Source organism: Crinia signifera, chromosome 3, assembly GCF_055691185.1.
Source record: "Crinia signifera chromosome 3, ASM5569118v1, whole genome shotgun sequence".
Taxonomy (NCBI): Eukaryota; Metazoa; Chordata; class Amphibia; order Anura; family Myobatrachidae; genus Crinia; species Crinia signifera.
Window position 1 is genome coordinate 29,968,176 of NC_139219.1, and position 19,045 is coordinate 29,987,220.

The 19,045-nt window shown below is 45.6% G+C and overlaps 1 protein-coding gene and 1 pseudogene across 1 annotated transcript in view; one reads left to right on the forward strand and one right to left on the reverse strand.

Annotated features, from left to right (window-relative positions):
• Positions 1–19,045, forward strand: part of CAPN8 (calpain 8) — a 47,737-nt gene that overhangs the window by 20,382 nt on the left and 8,310 nt on the right. Inside the window, exons 5-16 of the mRNA XM_083174596.1 lie at positions 951–1,119; positions 2,386–2,469; positions 10,344–10,429; positions 11,123–11,197; positions 12,359–12,519; positions 13,179–13,354; positions 14,219–14,230; positions 16,156–16,367; positions 16,554–16,590; positions 16,750–16,815; positions 16,940–16,997; positions 18,225–18,289. Coding sequence (XP_083030722.1) covers positions 951–1,119; positions 2,386–2,469; positions 10,344–10,429; positions 11,123–11,197; positions 12,359–12,519; positions 13,179–13,354; positions 14,219–14,230; positions 16,156–16,367; positions 16,554–16,590; positions 16,750–16,815; positions 16,940–16,997; positions 18,225–18,289 — 1,201 coding nt within the window. The remainder of the gene's footprint in view (positions 1–950; positions 1,120–2,385; positions 2,470–10,343; positions 10,430–11,122; positions 11,198–12,358; positions 12,520–13,178; positions 13,355–14,218; positions 14,231–16,155; positions 16,368–16,553; positions 16,591–16,749; positions 16,816–16,939; positions 16,998–18,224; positions 18,290–19,045) is intronic.
• On the reverse strand, positions 324–459 carry LOC146066055 (U2 spliceosomal RNA; annotated as a pseudogene).

Below are 19,045 nucleotides of genomic sequence, written 5' to 3' on the forward strand. Positions count from 1 at the left end.
AGCAATCTACTCAGTCCCAGTGTTTCTCCGCTCCCAGGGTTAAGATACTAGGCTGAGCTTTTCGCTGTGCCCAGGCTGGATCCTTCCCAACCTGGACCAATCTACTCGGTCTCAGCTTTTCTCCGCTCCCTGGGAATGGATACTAGACTGAGCCTTTCGCTGTCTTATCCTTCGGGGGCTACGAACCCCGTCAAGAGAGTCAAACTACTAGGCCCAGTGTTTCTCCCCCCCTCTTACCAGTGGGTTTACGGAAACAACACCTCCTACCACTGGCAGAGGTGAAGGTACTCAGCTAGCCCTTTCACTGCTCCCGGGAAAAAACAGAGGGGTCCCACACCCTCCGCCCATCAGAGCAGCTACTCAGACCAGCCTTTCTCTATTCTCTGCCAGGGGGCGGTCCATACCCACTGATAAGAACAGATACTACACTTGATCTTAGCCAAAAGGCCGAGAAGCGATAATAAAGAGGACCCCTACTACACTACCTACTACACTACACAATGCTGTCAGAAGCCAATTAAAACACTATATTTTGGACTGTGCCAGACCAACAAAGACATAAGGAGAATTACAAAATTCACTGTGCCATAGTGCCACTGTTTAGTGTACTAAGACCATTTTATTCTCCCACCATGCTGTAGTGGATGGTAGGGCATGAAATACCGCCTGTCGTATTTTCAGTATTCGTATTTCCAGTATTCAGTAGTAAATTTCCCCCTAGACTGACTGATATTTCCTATCAGTGACATCTAGAGGCCAAATGCGGAGCTGCACCCCATAATAGAAAAGAATGGGATCCAAAATTATAAGCAATGGGATGCATCTTTAATTAAAGAAACTGCTTATTTATCTCGGCATAACTTTTCTGATGATAACTTCTGGAACTTCTCCTGGAATAAGTGTCCTCCGCGTTCCGGCAGCGCAGTGATATACAATATTTGTATTGATAGGCTGAACGGATCCTATGAAGCACTAACTGGCGGAAGCACAATTGAGGGATTTGAGGACTTCACCGGCGGGATCTCGGAGCTGTATGAGCTGGATAAGGCCCCGGCTGATCTCTACCAGATCATACAGAAAGCGCTGAAGGAGGAATCGCTGCTCGGATGTTCCATCGATGTAAGATTTTATCTGTTACATCTGCCGCAGATTGTGTGGACAATACTGACCAATTCCTACACTATGGACCTTACTTAGGTCTGTTCGCTAGTCCTTATGCATTCGCATGGGGCGATGTTTAGTGTGTGCACATGCGCAGATGCATTTCTGTGCATGTGCACCCAACCGGCGATGTACTTAGGTTTAGAGAGTGAAAGTACCAGCCATTCAGCTCCTTGTTACAGGCTGCATTACAAAATGACAGTTAGGGGCTGGTTGGCTGTTACTTTGATCCGGATGTATCAAGCTTCAAAAAAATCATAAAAAGTGGCAAATGAATAGCCAATCAGCTATTCAATTGGAGAGATTAGGAGAGAGTTAACGTACCACTGCCATTCAGCTCCTTGTTACAGGCTACATTAAAAATGAAAGTTAGGGGCTGGTTGGCTGTTACTACCAGATGTATCAAGCTTCAAAAAGTCATAGAAAGTGGCACACGAATAGCCAATCAGCCCCCAACTGTCATTTTTATTATGCAGTCTGTGACATGACAGTAAGGAGCTGATTGGCTGGCTCTCCATTTTATCACTTTTTGAAGCTTGATACATCTGGCCCTTTATGTCTCTCCAACGCTGAATAAATAGACCCCCTATGATCGCACAGGCCCGAATCCGTCCCCGATGTCTGTGCGCAGTCACTCGTGCGAATGCCCTCGGTGAGTAATCAACTCGCACGTGCAAATTCATTGGCAGTCAGGAGGCGGTTGCTGGGGTCCATCCAGCGTTTCATGGGCGTGCTCACAAAGACTGTGGGCGTGCCCATGCCTGCTTGGGGCCGGCGGATGACATCACATGACATCAATGCTTGCCCCCGATTCAGCCATCATCGTGGAGAATAAAAGTCCAGGCTCACTGTTATGTGCAAAGAGAGGAAAATCATTCGATGGTGAGCAACGAATGAATTTTTTTCCTCTGTGCGAGCGAATGTGTAAGCGCACACAACCGCTCGCGTCGTAGGGCGGGTATTCAGGAGGTGGGCGTGTGTTCGGCGGCGTTTGCCTGCTCGCTAGGCAGCAGACTAGCGATCAGGTCTGAATCGGTCCCAATATTTCTTGGGTCCGTCAGGCATGACGTGACTATGGGGCCTAATTCAGCATGTATTGCTAGTTAGAAAAAAAAAATATCCCAATTGTCTTTGAGTATAACGACATTAGATCTGTTGTATTTATTTTCCATGTTCTCTGTTCCACTTATTTCCATTGGTTTATTACAATCTCCATCTCCTCAGATCACGAACGCCTACGACAGGGAAGCCATCACGAGCCAGAAGCTGGTGAAGGGACACGCGTACTCCGTCACTGGAGCGGAGGAGGTACGATACTGCCCACAGGTCATCATTTACACCTTCCGTACGCCAATGCCAGATATATCACATACACAATGATGTTTGCAGAAGATCCATAAACGGGCAAACGTGCTAAGCCTTGGAGAGTGATAAAGTGGAGAGAGAGATAAAGTACCAATGTAATTTTTTTAAACATACGGCCAGATGTATCAAGCTTTAAAAAGTGATCATGTGGAGAGTGATAAACAACCAGCCCCTTACAGACATTTTTCAAACCCAGTGTGTAACTGGACAGTTAGGAGCTCATTGGCTCGTACATTATTCCAATTTCTTCCCCACCAATGCTCAGTACATCGATCCCTTTATCTCTATCCACTGTATCTCTTTCCAAGAGACCCATTTATCACGATCGGTATCTGAGGATGCGGATGTGCAGTGATAACATCGACCCAACTTGCAGTGCGGCAAATGACTACATTGCGTGGATGGAACAATTATCACATGCAGGGACCGAGATCGCTATTAAGCTCTGTCCCTGCAGTGGTCTCTGCAGCACCAACGGGATATTTTTCATGAAAATTACCCCAATACTGTACTTCGCATGCCCCACCATCGCCAATACCGCCAGCATCCCCTCCCCATTGTGACAGCCCCCTCATTGTATACTCGCCAACCCCCGGGGATCGGCCCCTGCAGTGCTGCCGGTCTTTTGCTCTTCCGTTGCTGTAAAGTGAGCTGCAGCTTTGCAGCGTCACTTTACTGTACCGGGGGTCACAGTGTAGCAGGAGGCCGGGAGACTCACCGGACCACCAATCCCTGGACCCTTGGGAGGTGATTATGTTTTTTTTTTAAACATTTTTTATTTTTGTCACTGTGATCAGCCTGTTTGTCCATCGGCTGATCACCCTGGCCCTGTCCCCGCATAGATCACACATCATTTCAGCTGTTCCCTGGTATCTTCTGTGTCCAGCATTCCGTCTGAGTTTCTTCATCAGCGTTGGCATGCACACTCTCATCCTGCTAATACCTCCAGAGGAGTAGCTAGGTGACATGGTGCCCGGAACAACAGCCCCCCCCCACCCATGGCATTTTAGTGCCAGTTACACATAATGCATCCTGCTGCTTGCATGAATAACACCCCTTGTAGTGTCGCATACATATATAATGCCCCCCAGCAGTGCCCCATTATACACATAATGATCCCAGTAGTGCCGCTTACACATAGAATGCCCCCCTGTAGTGCCACTGTGTTACACACATAATGCCCATACTAGTGCTGCTTACAAATATAACCCCCCAATAGTGCTGCTTAAATGCATAATGTCCCTGAAGTGTCGCTTACCTATATTCTGGTTGCCATGGGTTTAATGCTGGTTGCCAGGAGTTCCATCCTCGTTGCCAGAGGATATTACATGGCCATTGCATAGAAGGTTTCATGCTTGTGGCCAGGAATGATTATATGCTCATCGCCCAGGGGGAGTTAAATTGCCCGCCCACCAGCCTAAATGTCCCGCCCGTCCATAGCAGAGGCGCAGAGTCTCTGACAGCATTAGAGACCCTGCGCCCCTCCAAAGATGGCCGCCGCCACAAAAGGAGACAGCTGCTAGAGGTCCCCCTGCACCTCTAGCGTCTGTCAGTGTGACAGACGCAGGAGGACCTAGTGTGTGTGTCTTGTGTTTCCTGTGGTGGCGGCCGGGGCGCAGGGTCTCTGTAATACTCTCAGACTCTGCGCCTTTGCTATGGATGGGCGGGCGTCAAGTGTGGTGCTGGGCACCCTGCTACTCTTCGGCATCCGGAGCTCGCGCTCCGCCGGCACCACCCTCGCTACTACCCTGCATACCTCGCATTGGGCTTCCAGATGGTTCAGATCTTCTCCCACTCTTCAGCTCCTTCAGACAAAGCCCAGCTGTCAATGAGAACCATTATCTCAGGAAGCAATGCCTTGGAGTTATTAAGCCCTACATGGGCCAGATGTGATATTATTCGGAGGTCTTCTCATTCCCTTGTCTGGTAAATGCCACCTGTGTTTCTATAAAGCCTGCCTAGGGTGCCAATGTGGCATGAACAGTCAGGTCTTGCCACCTGACCCTCGCAGCGACTGAGTGCACTCTAAATGTATGTTTCTACAGCATTACCGTTACGCTCCTACAGCGTTACCGTTACGCTCCTACAGTGTTACCGTTACGCTCCTACAACTGTACTGTTACGCTCCTACAGCTGTACCGTTACGCTCCTACAGCGTTACCATTACGCTCCTACAGCTTTACCGTTACGCTCCTACAGCTGTACCGTTACGCTCCTACGGCGTTACCGTTACGCTCCTACAGCGTTACCGTTACACTCCTACAGCTGTACCGCTGTAACGTTAGGCTCGTACAGCTTTACTATCTGAGGTGACCAAGCGATAGACAATGGGTAGTATTCAAGAAAATGGGTAGTATCGTAGAAAACCAGCGATCCTCGCTGTTTTACCCCCTCGCCGGACGCTCTCCCTATTCAACGTTCCGGGGGAATCCTCGCCGTCATAGGACGGCGAGCATTCCCCCAAACAGCGAGACCCGCGGCTAATGCAGCAAACCCACTGTTTTTAGCCGCGAGTCTCGCTGCTTCTGCAGCCGCATACGCCAATTCCCCCTCGCTCAAAAAACGGAGCGAGGGTGAATTGGCGTATGAGGGGGGTGAGTTGAATACTGACAGGGCGAGCGGTGACAGCAAGCAGGAAGCCCTGCTCGCTGTCACCGCTCGCCCACAGCATTGAATAGACCCCAATGACCTCTGACATGTTCCTACAGGAGCTAGGGAAGGTTTCACATCGCAGGAGGAAGGTTATCGATCAGTGTTTATCATGTGTTCTCTGTAATCAGGTAAATCGGCAAGGAGTGTATCTGTAGTGCATGCGTCTCCGTCCCCGCTGTCATGTGTGTAACATGCAACCAAACGTACATTGTTCCCTGGACCCTTCTGCTTGCGTTCCTTCATCTAATAAAACAGCCACATGCTGGGTCTGTCTGTGCTAGCAAGAGGAAATTATAGTTTCCCCAGGAGGGTGGTATGATGTGTCGACACTAGAATGCCGACAGAATGTCAACGTGGATATTATGATGACATGTAACATGCCAACATCCAGAAATGTTGACATATTCAATATGCCGATGTGACGACACCGCATTTATCACTATTTTAGCCTAACACTAAACTTAGTGCTTAAAAGCTATGTCGACATTCCGACAGGCTACTATCCCTAGTTATATTTATCATGCAATAGGTTCTGGTACCTTCCATGTCTGAGCGTATGACGTGGGCCGGGGCATCGGAGGCATTACCACTCCTCAGCACTTCCTCCTTAGTGCCAGCCCTTGGTGGGACATCGGAATCTTCCCATTATTCACATCTAATACTGCATTGGCCTCAAACGCTGGCAGATAATGTGATCTTCCCCACTGTGACCTGTCTGTACAGCGTGCTTACTAACATGCATGGATAATGAGTGGTTTGTTGTGTAAAACTAAGGCCTTTCTCATCAGGACACAGCTGACGCTTAACATTAACCCCCCTTCCCTCGCCTGGGTGTTTTAACCAGTGGTGCTAACATAATGCCAACTAGATTTTGTACATTGGTAGAGATTTCCTGAGTACTGGTACAATGTCTTCCCCAGCGGAAGGTGAGGACACTAATTTATCTCGCATGTTGTGATGAGGGAGAAGAAACTAAATATCACAACAAATAATTGCAAACAAATAATCCAATATTGCAGGCAGCGCTGTTATTACCAACGCTTGCTACATTTCTCAAAGTACATAGTTACTAATGTTATCTAGAAATATCTCGCAACAAGCATTTAACCCCTTCCCGACATATGACGTACATTTACGTCATATGTCGGTTGCGGGGGAATCAAGCCAGCTCACGGAGTGAGCTGGCTTGAAAGAGAGCAGGTAATGGCTGTATATTACAGCCAGGCACCTGCTCTCACGGCCACGAGCGGCGAGTTCGCCGATCGTGGCCGTTTAACCCTTTAAGCACCGCGGGCAAAGCGCCCGCAGTGCTTAAATAGCTGATCGGAGGGGGGGCGCCCCCCTCCGGCGCCGATCGCGGTCCCCCGCGGCGAGATCGGAGGGTGCCGATCGGTTGCCATGGTAGCCAGGGGTCTAATGTAGACCCCTGTGCTGGCCGTGTCAGCATTCCTATTACATCCTGCCTGAGGCAGGATGTAATAGAAAGTGCTGAAAATCACTATGTTCAGCCATAGAGCTCTATGGCTGAACCTAGTACAGGCGATCGCGCCCCCTAGTGGTCAAGTACACTAGGGGGCCTTGTAGTAAAAGTAAAAAAAAAAAAAAAAATAAGTTTAAAAATAAAAAAAAAATAAAAAAATATTAAAAGTTCAAATCACCCCCCTTTCCCCATTTCACAAATAAAAAAAATAAAAATAAAAAAAAATAAACATATTTGGTATCGCCGCGTTCCTAAAAGTCCGATCTATTAAAATATAACATTAGTTATCCCGCACGGTTAAAGGCGTAAACGGAAAATAATTCCCAACGCCAAAACTACGTTTTTTGGTCGCATCGCCTACCCAAAAAAAAATAACTAAAAGAGATCAGAAAGTCGCCCATATCCCATAATGGTATTAATTAAAAAGTACACTTCAGCCCGCAAAAAATGAGCCCTCACCCAGGTCCGTAGGTGGAAAAATAAAAAAGTTATAAGCCGCAGAACATGGCGACGCGACGCAAATTAGAAAAACCGTAAAAGTTGCTATTTTTTTTTTAGTGGTAAAACATAACGAAAACTATATAAGTTTGGTATCACCAGAATCGTAACGACCCATAGAATAAAGATAACCCATCATTTTAAACGAACTATGAACTCCAAAAAAAGCGTAACCAGCGCAAAATTGTGGAATGGTGTTTTTTTTTTTTTTTACCCCACATTGAATTATTTCCTGATTCCCCAGAATATTATACGGTATAGTAAATGGTACCATTACAAAGTACAACTTGTCCCGCAAAAAAAAAGCCCTCATGTGTCTATATAGCCGGAAAATTAAAAAAGTTACGCTTATTTGAACGCAAGGAGGAAAAAAAAAAAAAAATAACAAAAAAGGCAATGTCGGGAAGGGGTTAAGCACATATATATGCCCATATATGGAACTAGCCACGCCCTTTGGGTGGAGCATGACACACCCCCTTAATGGGGCACTTTGCAAAATTCTACTGACAACTATAATCTCCCTGAAACTAATGTTCAAAAGTAGGCAAGTGTGAGTTGGGAACCCTGTGCTAAACTATTATCAACTGTTTTCTACACACCAGGGCTGGGCAACACCGGCCCTCCAGATGTTAATGAACTACACATCCCAGGATGCTTTGCATTAGTTTTGCTATGTGGCCATGCTGAAACTGATGCAAGGCATGCTGGGATGTGTAGTTCATCAACATCTGGAGGGCTGGTGTTGCCCAGCCCTGCGTTAAACAGTTGTTTTTTAAACCATTTTAGTAAATGCAGCAACGGATCTGTGTATCTCTTATGAAAAATACCCCAATAATGCTGCAGAGAGCCATCGTAGGGACCAGAGGCGTAGCTACCGTAAGGCAGCCACCGCGGCTGCTTGGGGGGGCAAGCGCCAGCGGGGCGCCCCCGGTGCCCGGGCACTCTGGTCAGACCCCCCCTTACCCCTCCGCATGCCGCCGCCACAGCATTCAGTCCGGCACCGCAGATAGTCTCCGGACTCCGTCTCCTGCAGTAATGAAAAATGACACGACAAAATGGCTGCCCCCTAATAGCAGACAGTTTTTACGGATGCTAGAGGAGGCCGCCGCCTCCTCTAACATCCCTAAAAAAACTGTCTGCTGTACGGGGGCAGCCATTTTGTCTTGTCATTTTTCATTACTGCAGGAGACGGAGCCCGGAGGCTATCTGCGGTGCCGGACTGAATGCGGGGCCGGCGGCATGCGGAGGGGTAAGGTAATTTTTTGGCGGGGGGGCGCCACAATATTAGTTACGCCTCTGGTAGGGACAACGCTTTATTGTCAGCTCTGTCCCTGCATGAGATAATTGATACATCCGTGTGATGTAGTCAATTATCGCATTGCAGCTTGGATATGGATGGTGATCACTCAGTACCTAAAGGTGCCCACACACTAGAAAGATCTGAGATCTTAAGATTTTTCTTGAGATTTCCCTTGAACTCTCCCATCAGTCCGGACAAAAGATTTTGTTTAAAAAAAGAGAGTAATTTTTGACAAAAGCTTTAGCTTAAGATTTCAGAATAATTGTAATAATGGGCTGGACTATCTAGCAATTGTCCATTACCCCCCTTATAATTATGTTCCTCCCCTATCCCTTTGTGTACTCCGCCATTGTGAGGTAGAGCTGCTGATGTCAGCAGCGACCTCTCTCTCCCCACAGCCGTCGCAAGTCCTGGCTTACTTGGCGCTGCGAACAGAGGGGAAAACCATTAGATGGCGAGTGATTCCGAATGGTTTTCCCCCTTATGTGTATGGCTGCGGGCTCTTGTTGGAGCAGGCACCATTTACCTGAAGCTCCGAAGATTTGCAGCCCACCGAACAGGTGCTGCCAGTGGTACAGCAACCAACCAGCACTCCACTCGGCAGCACCCATTCAGTACTCGGAGCGGCGTTGCTATGTGACGTCATGCAATGCAACATCACATGGTGCTAGGAGGGGAAGGGTTCAGGCACACTATGCGCTAGGGATGGTCATCGGTGCATTCCTCATCGATGGTTGCCATTGATGAGAACAATCGGCAGTCTACATTATTATTTGAATATTTAACACAGGCTTGTCCAACCTGCGGCCCTCCAGCTGTTGTGAAACTACAAGTCCCATCATGCCTTGCCACAGTTCTGCTATTAGGTAATGCTAAATCTATGGCAAGGCATGCTGGGATCTGTAGTTTCACAACAGCTGGAGGGCCGCAGGTTGGACATGCCTGATTTAACATGAGCAAAATAAACCGTGTCTACTGAAGAGTGTGACGTACAATAGGACAACTTAATCAGCTGTCTTATCATTGACAATAAACTCCTCGGAACATACACAATAACTAATAATTACACACAGCAAGGTTACAGGTTGTTTAACTTTCACTCTAATTAGCAAGTGAAACCTATTTTCTTCACTACACTTATTATTTCCATAAGCCATAGATAAGGCTGAAGTTGTCATTTAGAAGAAAAACTGGAATATTTTCTTCTTTACTGAGAGATGTGGCAGGCACTAACGGGCCACTTCAAGTGGCTGCACCATCCAATGGTGTATGGGGATGTGCAATCACTCCTAGTGGCTGGACCATCCATGGTGTGTGGGGATGTGCAATCACTCCTAGTGGTTGGACCATCCATGGTGTGTAGCCAGGTGTAAAAGAAACCACTTCGATTGGCTGGACCATCCAGTGGTGTTTGGGGACATGCAATCACTCCTAGTGGCTGGACCATATATGGTGTGTAGCCACGTGTAAAAGAAACCACTCAGATTGGCTGGACCATCCAGTGGTGTGTGGCCTTCCATAAAAGCAAACACTTCAAGTGGCTGGACCATCCAATGGTGTGTGGGGATGTGCAATCACTCCTAGTGGCTGGATCATCCATGATGTGTAGCCACGTATAAAAGAAACCACTCCGATTGGCTGGACCATCCAGTGGTGTGTGTGTGTGTGTGGGGGGGGGGGGGGGGTGCAATCACTCCTAGTGGCTGGACCATCAATGGTGTGTAGCTACATGTAAAAGAAACCACTCCGATTGGCTGGACCATCCAGTGGTGTGTGGCCAGCATGGTATAGGACACCGGTTAAAGTATTTAAGTTTCCTCACATGTCAGCAATGTTGTAAAATGAAGTTCCATCTCAAGATTGTCTGTTTATTTCCTTTGTCTCTAGGTGGAATACAAGGGTCAAAAAGAGCAACTGGTCAGAGTGAGGAATCCTTGGGGAGACGTGGAATGGACTGGAGCCTGGAGTGATGAGTGATTATTACACTTCTGCATTTCTCCTAGATGTAGCATAGCTGTAGCTCTGCGGAATATCATGTAGAGGGCAGTGTAGAGTCCTTAAGTACAGCCCCACCCCATACCTTTCCTCCCTAGAGGAGATACTGGAGTGGATACCAAAAGGAAAAGCATGACATTATCACTCCCTGGCCCACTCACTGGTCAGTGATGTGGTTTTTGTTAGTGGGGCACAGGGCCTCGATGATGCATTTCACAACACAAGATAGTAAAGTATCCGGGATAGTGGCTAAGAGGATTCTCTATTTTACAAGGTCATTGGCCATCCACAATGCGTACCTGCACTTGGTGCAAGAGATATGTCTTAGATCAGGCCTACTTAGGTTCGCATCCAGCAATGCACAGCCTTCCATTGGCTCTCTCTTAATGAACACTGTCTAAGTGAGAATGGCCCATCACGGCCCAGTTCCCCCTCTGCACTCCCGAGGGGTGATGCAATTAACATATGTGCGACTCAGCGCACTCCTGTTTGCTTGGTTACGGAGCATGTGTAGAGCAAAGTGTGAAAAGGTACGCTCTGCAAATGCACTCGCATTCAACTCTGCATCAGCCCCAATGCGTGCTGCAATAAAATATAAATGTAAAAAAATATACAGTAAGTAGACTATAACTGTGTTCAGTATCTTTCTTCACGCTTTTCTTTATTTCTAGGGCCCCACAATGGAAATCCATTGATCCTAAAGTAAAGGCGGCTCTGGACAAACAAGCAAACGATGGGGAGTTTTGGTGAGGACATTGTTATTTTCAGTGATCAGTAAGATGCTATACCTATAAATCATTAATTCTTTAACTTCTGCGTGCCCTAGCATTGTAGGAAATGGTATGGACTTTCCTGCAATTGCATAGTTTACATTTTTCTCTATAAAAAGGTCTCTCTAATGCTGCGTTCATATCTCTTGCACCTTCCCAGGACTACCATGGTTCTGAAGCAGCTCCAGAACATACCAGCTGGGGTTTTTGTACTTTGGTAGAATGATCTTGATTGTAAATAGTTTAGCGTGGTGATCTGCTACGGTCAGTAATGCACACAGTTTGTCAGTGATTCTCAAACTTTCTTAATCATGACCCCCTACAGTGTCAGAATTTTCTTTCTCAGAACCCCCAGGCCAAAAGGTCCTTAAGAAGAAATTTAGGTAGAATGTTTACATTAAGTACGTAAAGTGTGCTCATCTATTATCCTTAGGGACAGTTATGTGGTGGCAGATACAGTTGTGCACATATGATTTGATCAGCAGCCACTAGTACCGATTTTTGCCAATCACATTAACCATACAGTAAATAATGTAATTTGGTCCTGGACCACCAACCCGTTGGCACCCCTGCAAGTGCTTTGGTTCATCACAGGTTTCTACGCACCCAGTCCAAGAACAGATTTCATGGTGTGAATGGGGCTCAGTAGTGCAGTTTGTTTGGGCATTTAAGTTCAGAAGTCTGCCCTTGTGTTTTCGTATGCTGCATTATTGGACTAAATCTTGGCTTATATTTGATTAAGCTGTTCTGTGGGATGATATACTGTAAGTAGAAAAATCTATATTTCAAAGTAAATGTTTTAGTTTCCAGATGAACAGGCTATGTTTTAGTTGGTTTGGATATGACAAATCTCAGCAATGTTGGAACAGCCATGGGTCCCGACACACCCCTTATAAACCCAACCCAACTCTTCCATTATAAATATATTGTTCCTTGCATGTGGCATTCCTTTCCCATTTCTAATGGCACATATGCTATATTCTAAGTTAATTCTAAGTTACCATTTATGGTGGTGTATCCACTGTTTTTATATACAGCAAATTGAATGCATGTGTTGCCGGGTGCTCCATAACTTTGTGTCATGTTTTGTAGAAGTAATGTATCTCTGTGTAACGCTAATGATGTCATGTGTTCCAGGATGGCCTATTCTGACTTTATAAAACAATATTCCAAGCTAGAGATCTGTAACCTGACGCCCAACACCTTGACTGGCAATGAGCAGCTTAAGTGGAATACAACTATATTTAGTAGCAGCTGGGTCCGTGGGTCCACAGCAGGCGGATGCATGAACTACCCAGGTAATTATATATATATATATATATATATATATATATATATATATATATATATATATATATATATATAGTGTTTGAGAGCAGCAGCAGCAAGAAAACTGATGTGGCCAAGGTTGGGCTGATTAGCAGCACCTGTGGCTTACCAATAAAAGTGTTTCCTGGGCAGGAGGTCATTACTCTTGATGGTGGAATAGTTACCCAAGTGATAGGCCAGGGTGTGGGCTACTGTAGGGACCACTGGAGCATAAAATGTAGAAGTTGGCCAAAGCAACTAATCAGCTTCTGTCATTTCATTACTGTGTTAGATAAATTAACGTGAGAAGCTGATTGGTTGATTTGGACAACTTCACTTTAACTCTCTGGTAACCTTCATACATCTTCAGCCTCATGATAATGTGTGTGATTATATAGCAGAGAGCCTAATGGGTGGAGCTAATAAACATGTGACCGGCTGCATGGCTGAGGTTCAGTGGGTGGAGCTGGTGATAATGTGGGTGGGCTTTATGGTTAGGGAACCAATTATAATCTGATGTTAGTGTACAGGGGTGGGCTGCATAAAAAAATGACCAAAGGTAGAAAACATGATTTTGGGCACCTAATAAGGAACTGATGGATGGAGGTAAAGGAAAGGATGACTAAGTATTCGGTATATTTCATTACAGCAACATTTTGGACCAACCCCCAGTTCCGCATCAAACTGGAAGAGCCTGATGATGACCATGATGGAGCCGCACATGAACCCTGCTGTACGGTGATCGTGGGCCTCATGCAGAAGAATCGGAGACGACAGAAGAAATTAGGAGAGGACTTGTTGACTATTGGCTACACTTTGTACAAGGTTAGCATTGGGCTAATGTCAGTCATCTCTAAACTGCTCCAAAATGCAGTATAATAATACAACTACAGGTGGAGTAGACTGTATCTGACATTGTTTACTCAGACAATTGCATCATTAGTTTCAGATAAAGACCCTCCTTTTCTGCCTCACTTCTTTCACTTTGAGCTGTGACAGTTTTTAGCCCACAAACTCTCCACCTCACCCCTCAGTCCCTATCTGCTCCTACCTCTGATCTCTGTCTTCACAGTTCCCTCTCTCCATATCCAGCAAGTTGAAACAGACCAGTGTCCCTGCAGAAATGGCTTTTGCTCTCTGTTAGTTTAGAAAACAAAGGAGTAATTTGGTTTTTCGAGTGGCCTCTAGTGGTCAGTGGTGGTACTTCACCTCATAGAGGTGAGGAGTAGTTAGTCTTTTATTTCATATATACTATCTATCTATCTATCTATCTATCTATCTATCTATCTATCTATCTATCTATCTATCTATCTATCTATCATTACATCAGGGATGGGGAACCATCTTCGGCCCTCCAGCTGTTGTTGAACTACACATCCCAACATGCCCTGCAACAGTTTTAGGATGGCCAAATAGCAAAACTGTAGCAAGGCATGCTGGGATGCGTAGTTCAACGACAGCTGGAGGGCCAAAGGTTCCCCATCCCTGATATACATGATGGACCTGCTGGTCAGATATTTCTTATATTGAGATCAGAGTTAGTTGGGTGTTGGGTTAAAAATAGAAGACTGTACATACAAGGATTTATTCTCTCTAATTAGATTATCACTATCCTGATAAATAAACTATGTCTGACATTACCTTTTGTATTGAATTAGGTCTGAAGAGTTGAACCTTTATGTTTTGCAGGTTCCAAAAGAGGTACATTGGATTTGGTGGTATGAAGAGGTCTACAGTACTTTGCACTACAACTTTCTCTGTTTCTCACGTGGAACTCTGAGATCCTTCATGGATCATGATTGTCTTCTTCAGCACTCCGACCTACGAGAGCTAAAACAATCTGCAGTTTGAATTGCAGCAATTTCTGTCATCAGTTTCCAGCACTATGCACTAGATGGAGACTCCTAGTGATAGAAGAAACCATACTAAGTTATATAGTTATAAAATCTAGTCTAAATGATGCAGCAGCCTATTATACTGATTTCCAACATTATCTATTTTGGGGCAGTGGTTCCCAAGCTGTAGCATGGGTCAATTGCAGTATTGCTTAATTTAAGAATTTTGCTGAATTTGGGTCTGGAGATGCCATGAAATAACAAAACATTGATACTCTAATGGTACCGTAATTGGAGAATGTTTACAAACCACTACGTAGCGCAGTGATTTTCAACCTTTTTACCTTGCGGCACACTAAATAAGATTTTAAAATTGCCAAGGCACACCATAAGATCCCCACAGGGCAAAACACTTAGGCTCCCACAGGAAAAAAACAAAACCTATTGGTTACCATATAAAAAACAATCACACTGGTCCCCACAGGTAACAAAAATAAAATACATTGGCCCTTTACATAAAAAGAAGAGACCAGTAAATAACAGTTGAACTGGTGGTGGCTGTAAACTGGCTTGGGCATCTCTAGATCTGGGGGCACACTTGAGAACAGCTCAAGGCACACTAGTGTGCCACGGCACAGTGGTTGAAAAACACTGACGTAGGGTATACTCTGGGAACACTTCAAGTAGATTAGAGCAAGATATATGCTCAAAGAAAGGTTGTCCACTGCAACAATAATAAGGTTTAAAAAGAGAATGCAACACAAACCCAGAAACTTACACATTTAGTAGAATAAGGTGCGGAAATCTCAACTGCATGAGCCCAATATTTGGTGGGCCACCCAATGCCTCTAATGATCCAAACATAGGATACTCTCGCCTAATGGTAGCAAGCAAGTAATCTTCTCTTCTAACAGTTCCAAGTAGGAGATCATCTCTCCTAATGGCCCCAAGCAGAATATTCTCTCTCCAATTGTCCAAAGCAAGACATGCTTATCCACTAATGGCCATAAGAAGAAGGTCCTATTCTCCTAATGCTCCCAAGCAGGTGATCCTACTATCCTACTTGGCCCCGAGCTGGAAATCCCTCTCTCCTAATGGTGCCAAGCAGGAGGGCCACTCTCCTGATGGCCCAAAGCAAGGAATCTCTCTCTAATGGTCCCAAACAAGGCAATTCATTCTCCTAATTGTCCCAAGCAGTATATTCTCTCTTCTAATAGTCTCAAAACAATAGATCCTCTCTCCTAATGGCATCAAGCAACAGAATACCCTCTCTCCTAATGGTGACAATCTCAATGTCCTCTCCTCTGATGGTGATCCTCATATCAGATAATCAAATAAAATATCTCTAATGTAAATTATCTCTCGTGATGGTCAAAAGCAGGAGATCCCCTCTCCTCATTGTCAACGTGAAGAGAACATCTCTCTCCAAGACTCCTTTTTTTTTAACTGCTGGAGAGGTCATCCTGCCCTCTAAGCTTCTTCTTTGGATAAAGGGTAAGCTCATTCTTTAGTTTGAAGGATGCCAGATGGGGACCTTTGGCTTCCAAAATATTTTTTTCTTTAGTTTTGGGATAAAGTATCCCGTAATACATTACCTGCCTGCTCTGTGGCAGATCATGGAAACTACCTCCCAGTACACTACTACAAGTATGTTTTTTGGGGAGTGAGAGGACACCCATACAAGCACAGGGAGAGCATCGCTAGGGCATTAGTTGACAGCAAATAGTAATGTTATAATACTGATCTTTTTTGCTTCGGTTCTCATGTTAATCTTCTTGTTTTCCCCACAAGCTTCAGAACCAAACAGAAGTCCACCTCACCAAGGATTTTTTCCAGAAGAATGAATCAGTCGCGCGTTCAGACACCTACATCAACACACGAGAGGTCTCCAAACGTCTGAAGCTACCAGTTGGAGATTATCTGATTGTACCAACCACTTTCGAACCCTTCAAAGCTGGTGACTTCTGCCTGCGCGTCTTCTCGGAGAAAGCGGCCAAATCTCTGTAGGTATCTGTGGCTATGCCAGGGCTTTCCACAGATGGGAGAGTCCCATCCAATCCAAAAAGTCCCATTCTAAGTCCCATCATTCATAACTAGTGCTAACAAGAATATCACCCAGTGTTACATCTACTCCTAATGCTGATTGGTTACATCTTGTCAATGTTTTGTTTATGTTTTGCTCCTGGCAGGGAAGTTGGCGATGTGGTGAAAGCGAAACCCTATGAGGTAAGCATTGCTTTTGTCCTCATGTTATTCTTTTTATTTCATGTCCCCAAAAGTGACCATCCCACCGCCATGTTGTTGGCTGATGGAATAAGCAGCTTATCCCTGTCCCCAGGCCCTGGTATACACAGACACCTAACCATTAATCTTCTATGCCCCAAGCCGCAGGTAACGGACAAGGATGTGCCGGATGACATAAGGAAAATGTTCAACGACGCGGCGGGAGATGTAAGTTAAGTCAGTCATGGTGCAGAGGACTCTGTGCGTATATAACGTGGCTGTAACAGCTATGCCGCTGACGCAGGTATTAGTCAGTGATTGTCAGCTCTTGTGCTCTTCTTTCCTCCCGTAGAAAGAAGAGGTCACTGCAAAGGATATTCAGACCATACTGAACAAACTTATAGCAAAGAGTAAGTAGATTCCCCCGAATCTCCCCATGTGATCTGTCATATGTTTCATCGCTGTGGCACTAGTAACCCAACTTACACACTTTAGGGCCTTATACAGCGTCGGACGCGAGTCCAATTGCGGGCAGATTGAACAGATATCTGTAAAGCATTGACTCCATAGAAATAAATAACAGAATATGTGTGCTGTAGTCAGGGCTTGAAGTTAAAGTGGTCATGCAGAGGTGGGGGAACTCATTTCTCATATGCCACCTAATTACCCCCCTCCCTTACCCCCTTTAGGCAGAGGCAGGGCCAGTGGTAGGATATTTGGCACCCCCTGCAAACTAGAATCTTTTTCTGTGTGAATTACTGTGCTGGGCCAATGTGTAGGGTAAAATGTTCCACTTCACCAATAGAGGTGGTGGAACTCAGTTCCACCCCGTTCCCCCTCACTTTAACCCCTGACTGTAGTATGCGCAACCAAACAGATGAGAATAAAAGTGCAGGTGGATTGATCTGCCCAGTGACGGATCACTCCATCAATGAAATGGGCGGAGAACGCTATGCAAAGTACACTGTGTGGATTGGTGGATTTATGTACAGGGGCACCGGCGGGCCAGTGATGTCACTGCAGTTTAACTGACTGGAACCTCCTCATCTCTATAGCTGCAATGGAATGTCACTGAACATTAAATGTTTTATAGATGAAAGTTTTATGGTCAGGGTTCAGCGGACTTATGGGGTTACTATAATTTAATCGGTCCCCCGCACCTCCACGCGCATTACCATGAAAACGCTGGGCATTCCCATTCAAATGGGCCAGTGATGCGGGTGACGTCTGCTGCCCACCCGCTTCCCTCGCAGGGGGCTTAGAGATCTGAGACACCACAGAGGTGCCTCAGATCTGCGAGCACTGGAGAAATCATTAGACGTTCGCCGACTATCAATTGATTTCTCCCCCGCACCCAAGGCTGCGAATGGATGATTACGCAAATCATCCAATCGCGGCATGCGAGGGGGGCGTCCATCCCTGCGGGTGGCGTTTAGTCCACATGCAATGCTACAAAATTCTTAGCGTTGCGTGTGGACCAGAGTAAGGTCCTTAGAGCATAGCTAGATCATCGTAATAAAATAATCATTGTTCTCCAGCTGCTGCACAGCAGTACAGTGTGGTTTGGGCAGGAAAGCAAATACATTTATTATGTACCACATTCTACTGTATTAATGTGTCTGACGTTCTGCTTTCAGGGACAGACTTGAAATCAGATGGTTTTAGTCTTTCTACATGCCGAGAAATGGTCTCCCTCATGGATGTATCCTTTGCCTGACTATATACACCATCATTTCGAGTAATGCAGTCATGTGGCCACTTCCGGGACTCGGACGCTAGCTACAGCTTTCAGAACCACAGTTAAATCAGTTGACAGACTTCTGGACTAGTAATTATGGCAAATAGAAGATAAACAATGGCATCGCAGATTAGTGCGATTAGGGTGATTCAGGTTGGCTGGCAAAGCACATTTGGTTTGCTAATGGACAAAACCATGTGCACTGCAGGTGTCGCAGATGTAACGTGCAGAGAGAGTTAGATTTGGCAGAGAGAGTTAGATTTGGGTGAGTTATTTTGTTTCTGTGCAGGGTAAATACTGGCTGCTTTATTTCTACACTGCATTATAGATACTGTATACTGTAGACGATTTGCACAGTTGCCAAGGCTTACGCACGGGGGAGGGGGGGGGGGCGACTTATATTTGCGAACAGGGTAAGAATCATTTGATGGTCAGCGGGCGGCATTCGATGGCTCGCTAAGTAGCACATTTACACTGTTGAGCTAGTCAAATGAATCAGGCCCCAAATGTGCTTTACGATCCAACCTTGGTATAGGAACAGCTGTAAGCTTGAAAAATTATAAAATGGAGAGTGATAAACAGCCAGCTAATCAGCTCCTGCCTGCCATGTCACAGGCTGGGTTTGAAAAATGTCAGCCAGGAGCTGATTGGTTGGTTGTTTATCACTCTCCATTTTATCACTTAATAGCACCATTATTGTGAGAACTGCACAATTAATTC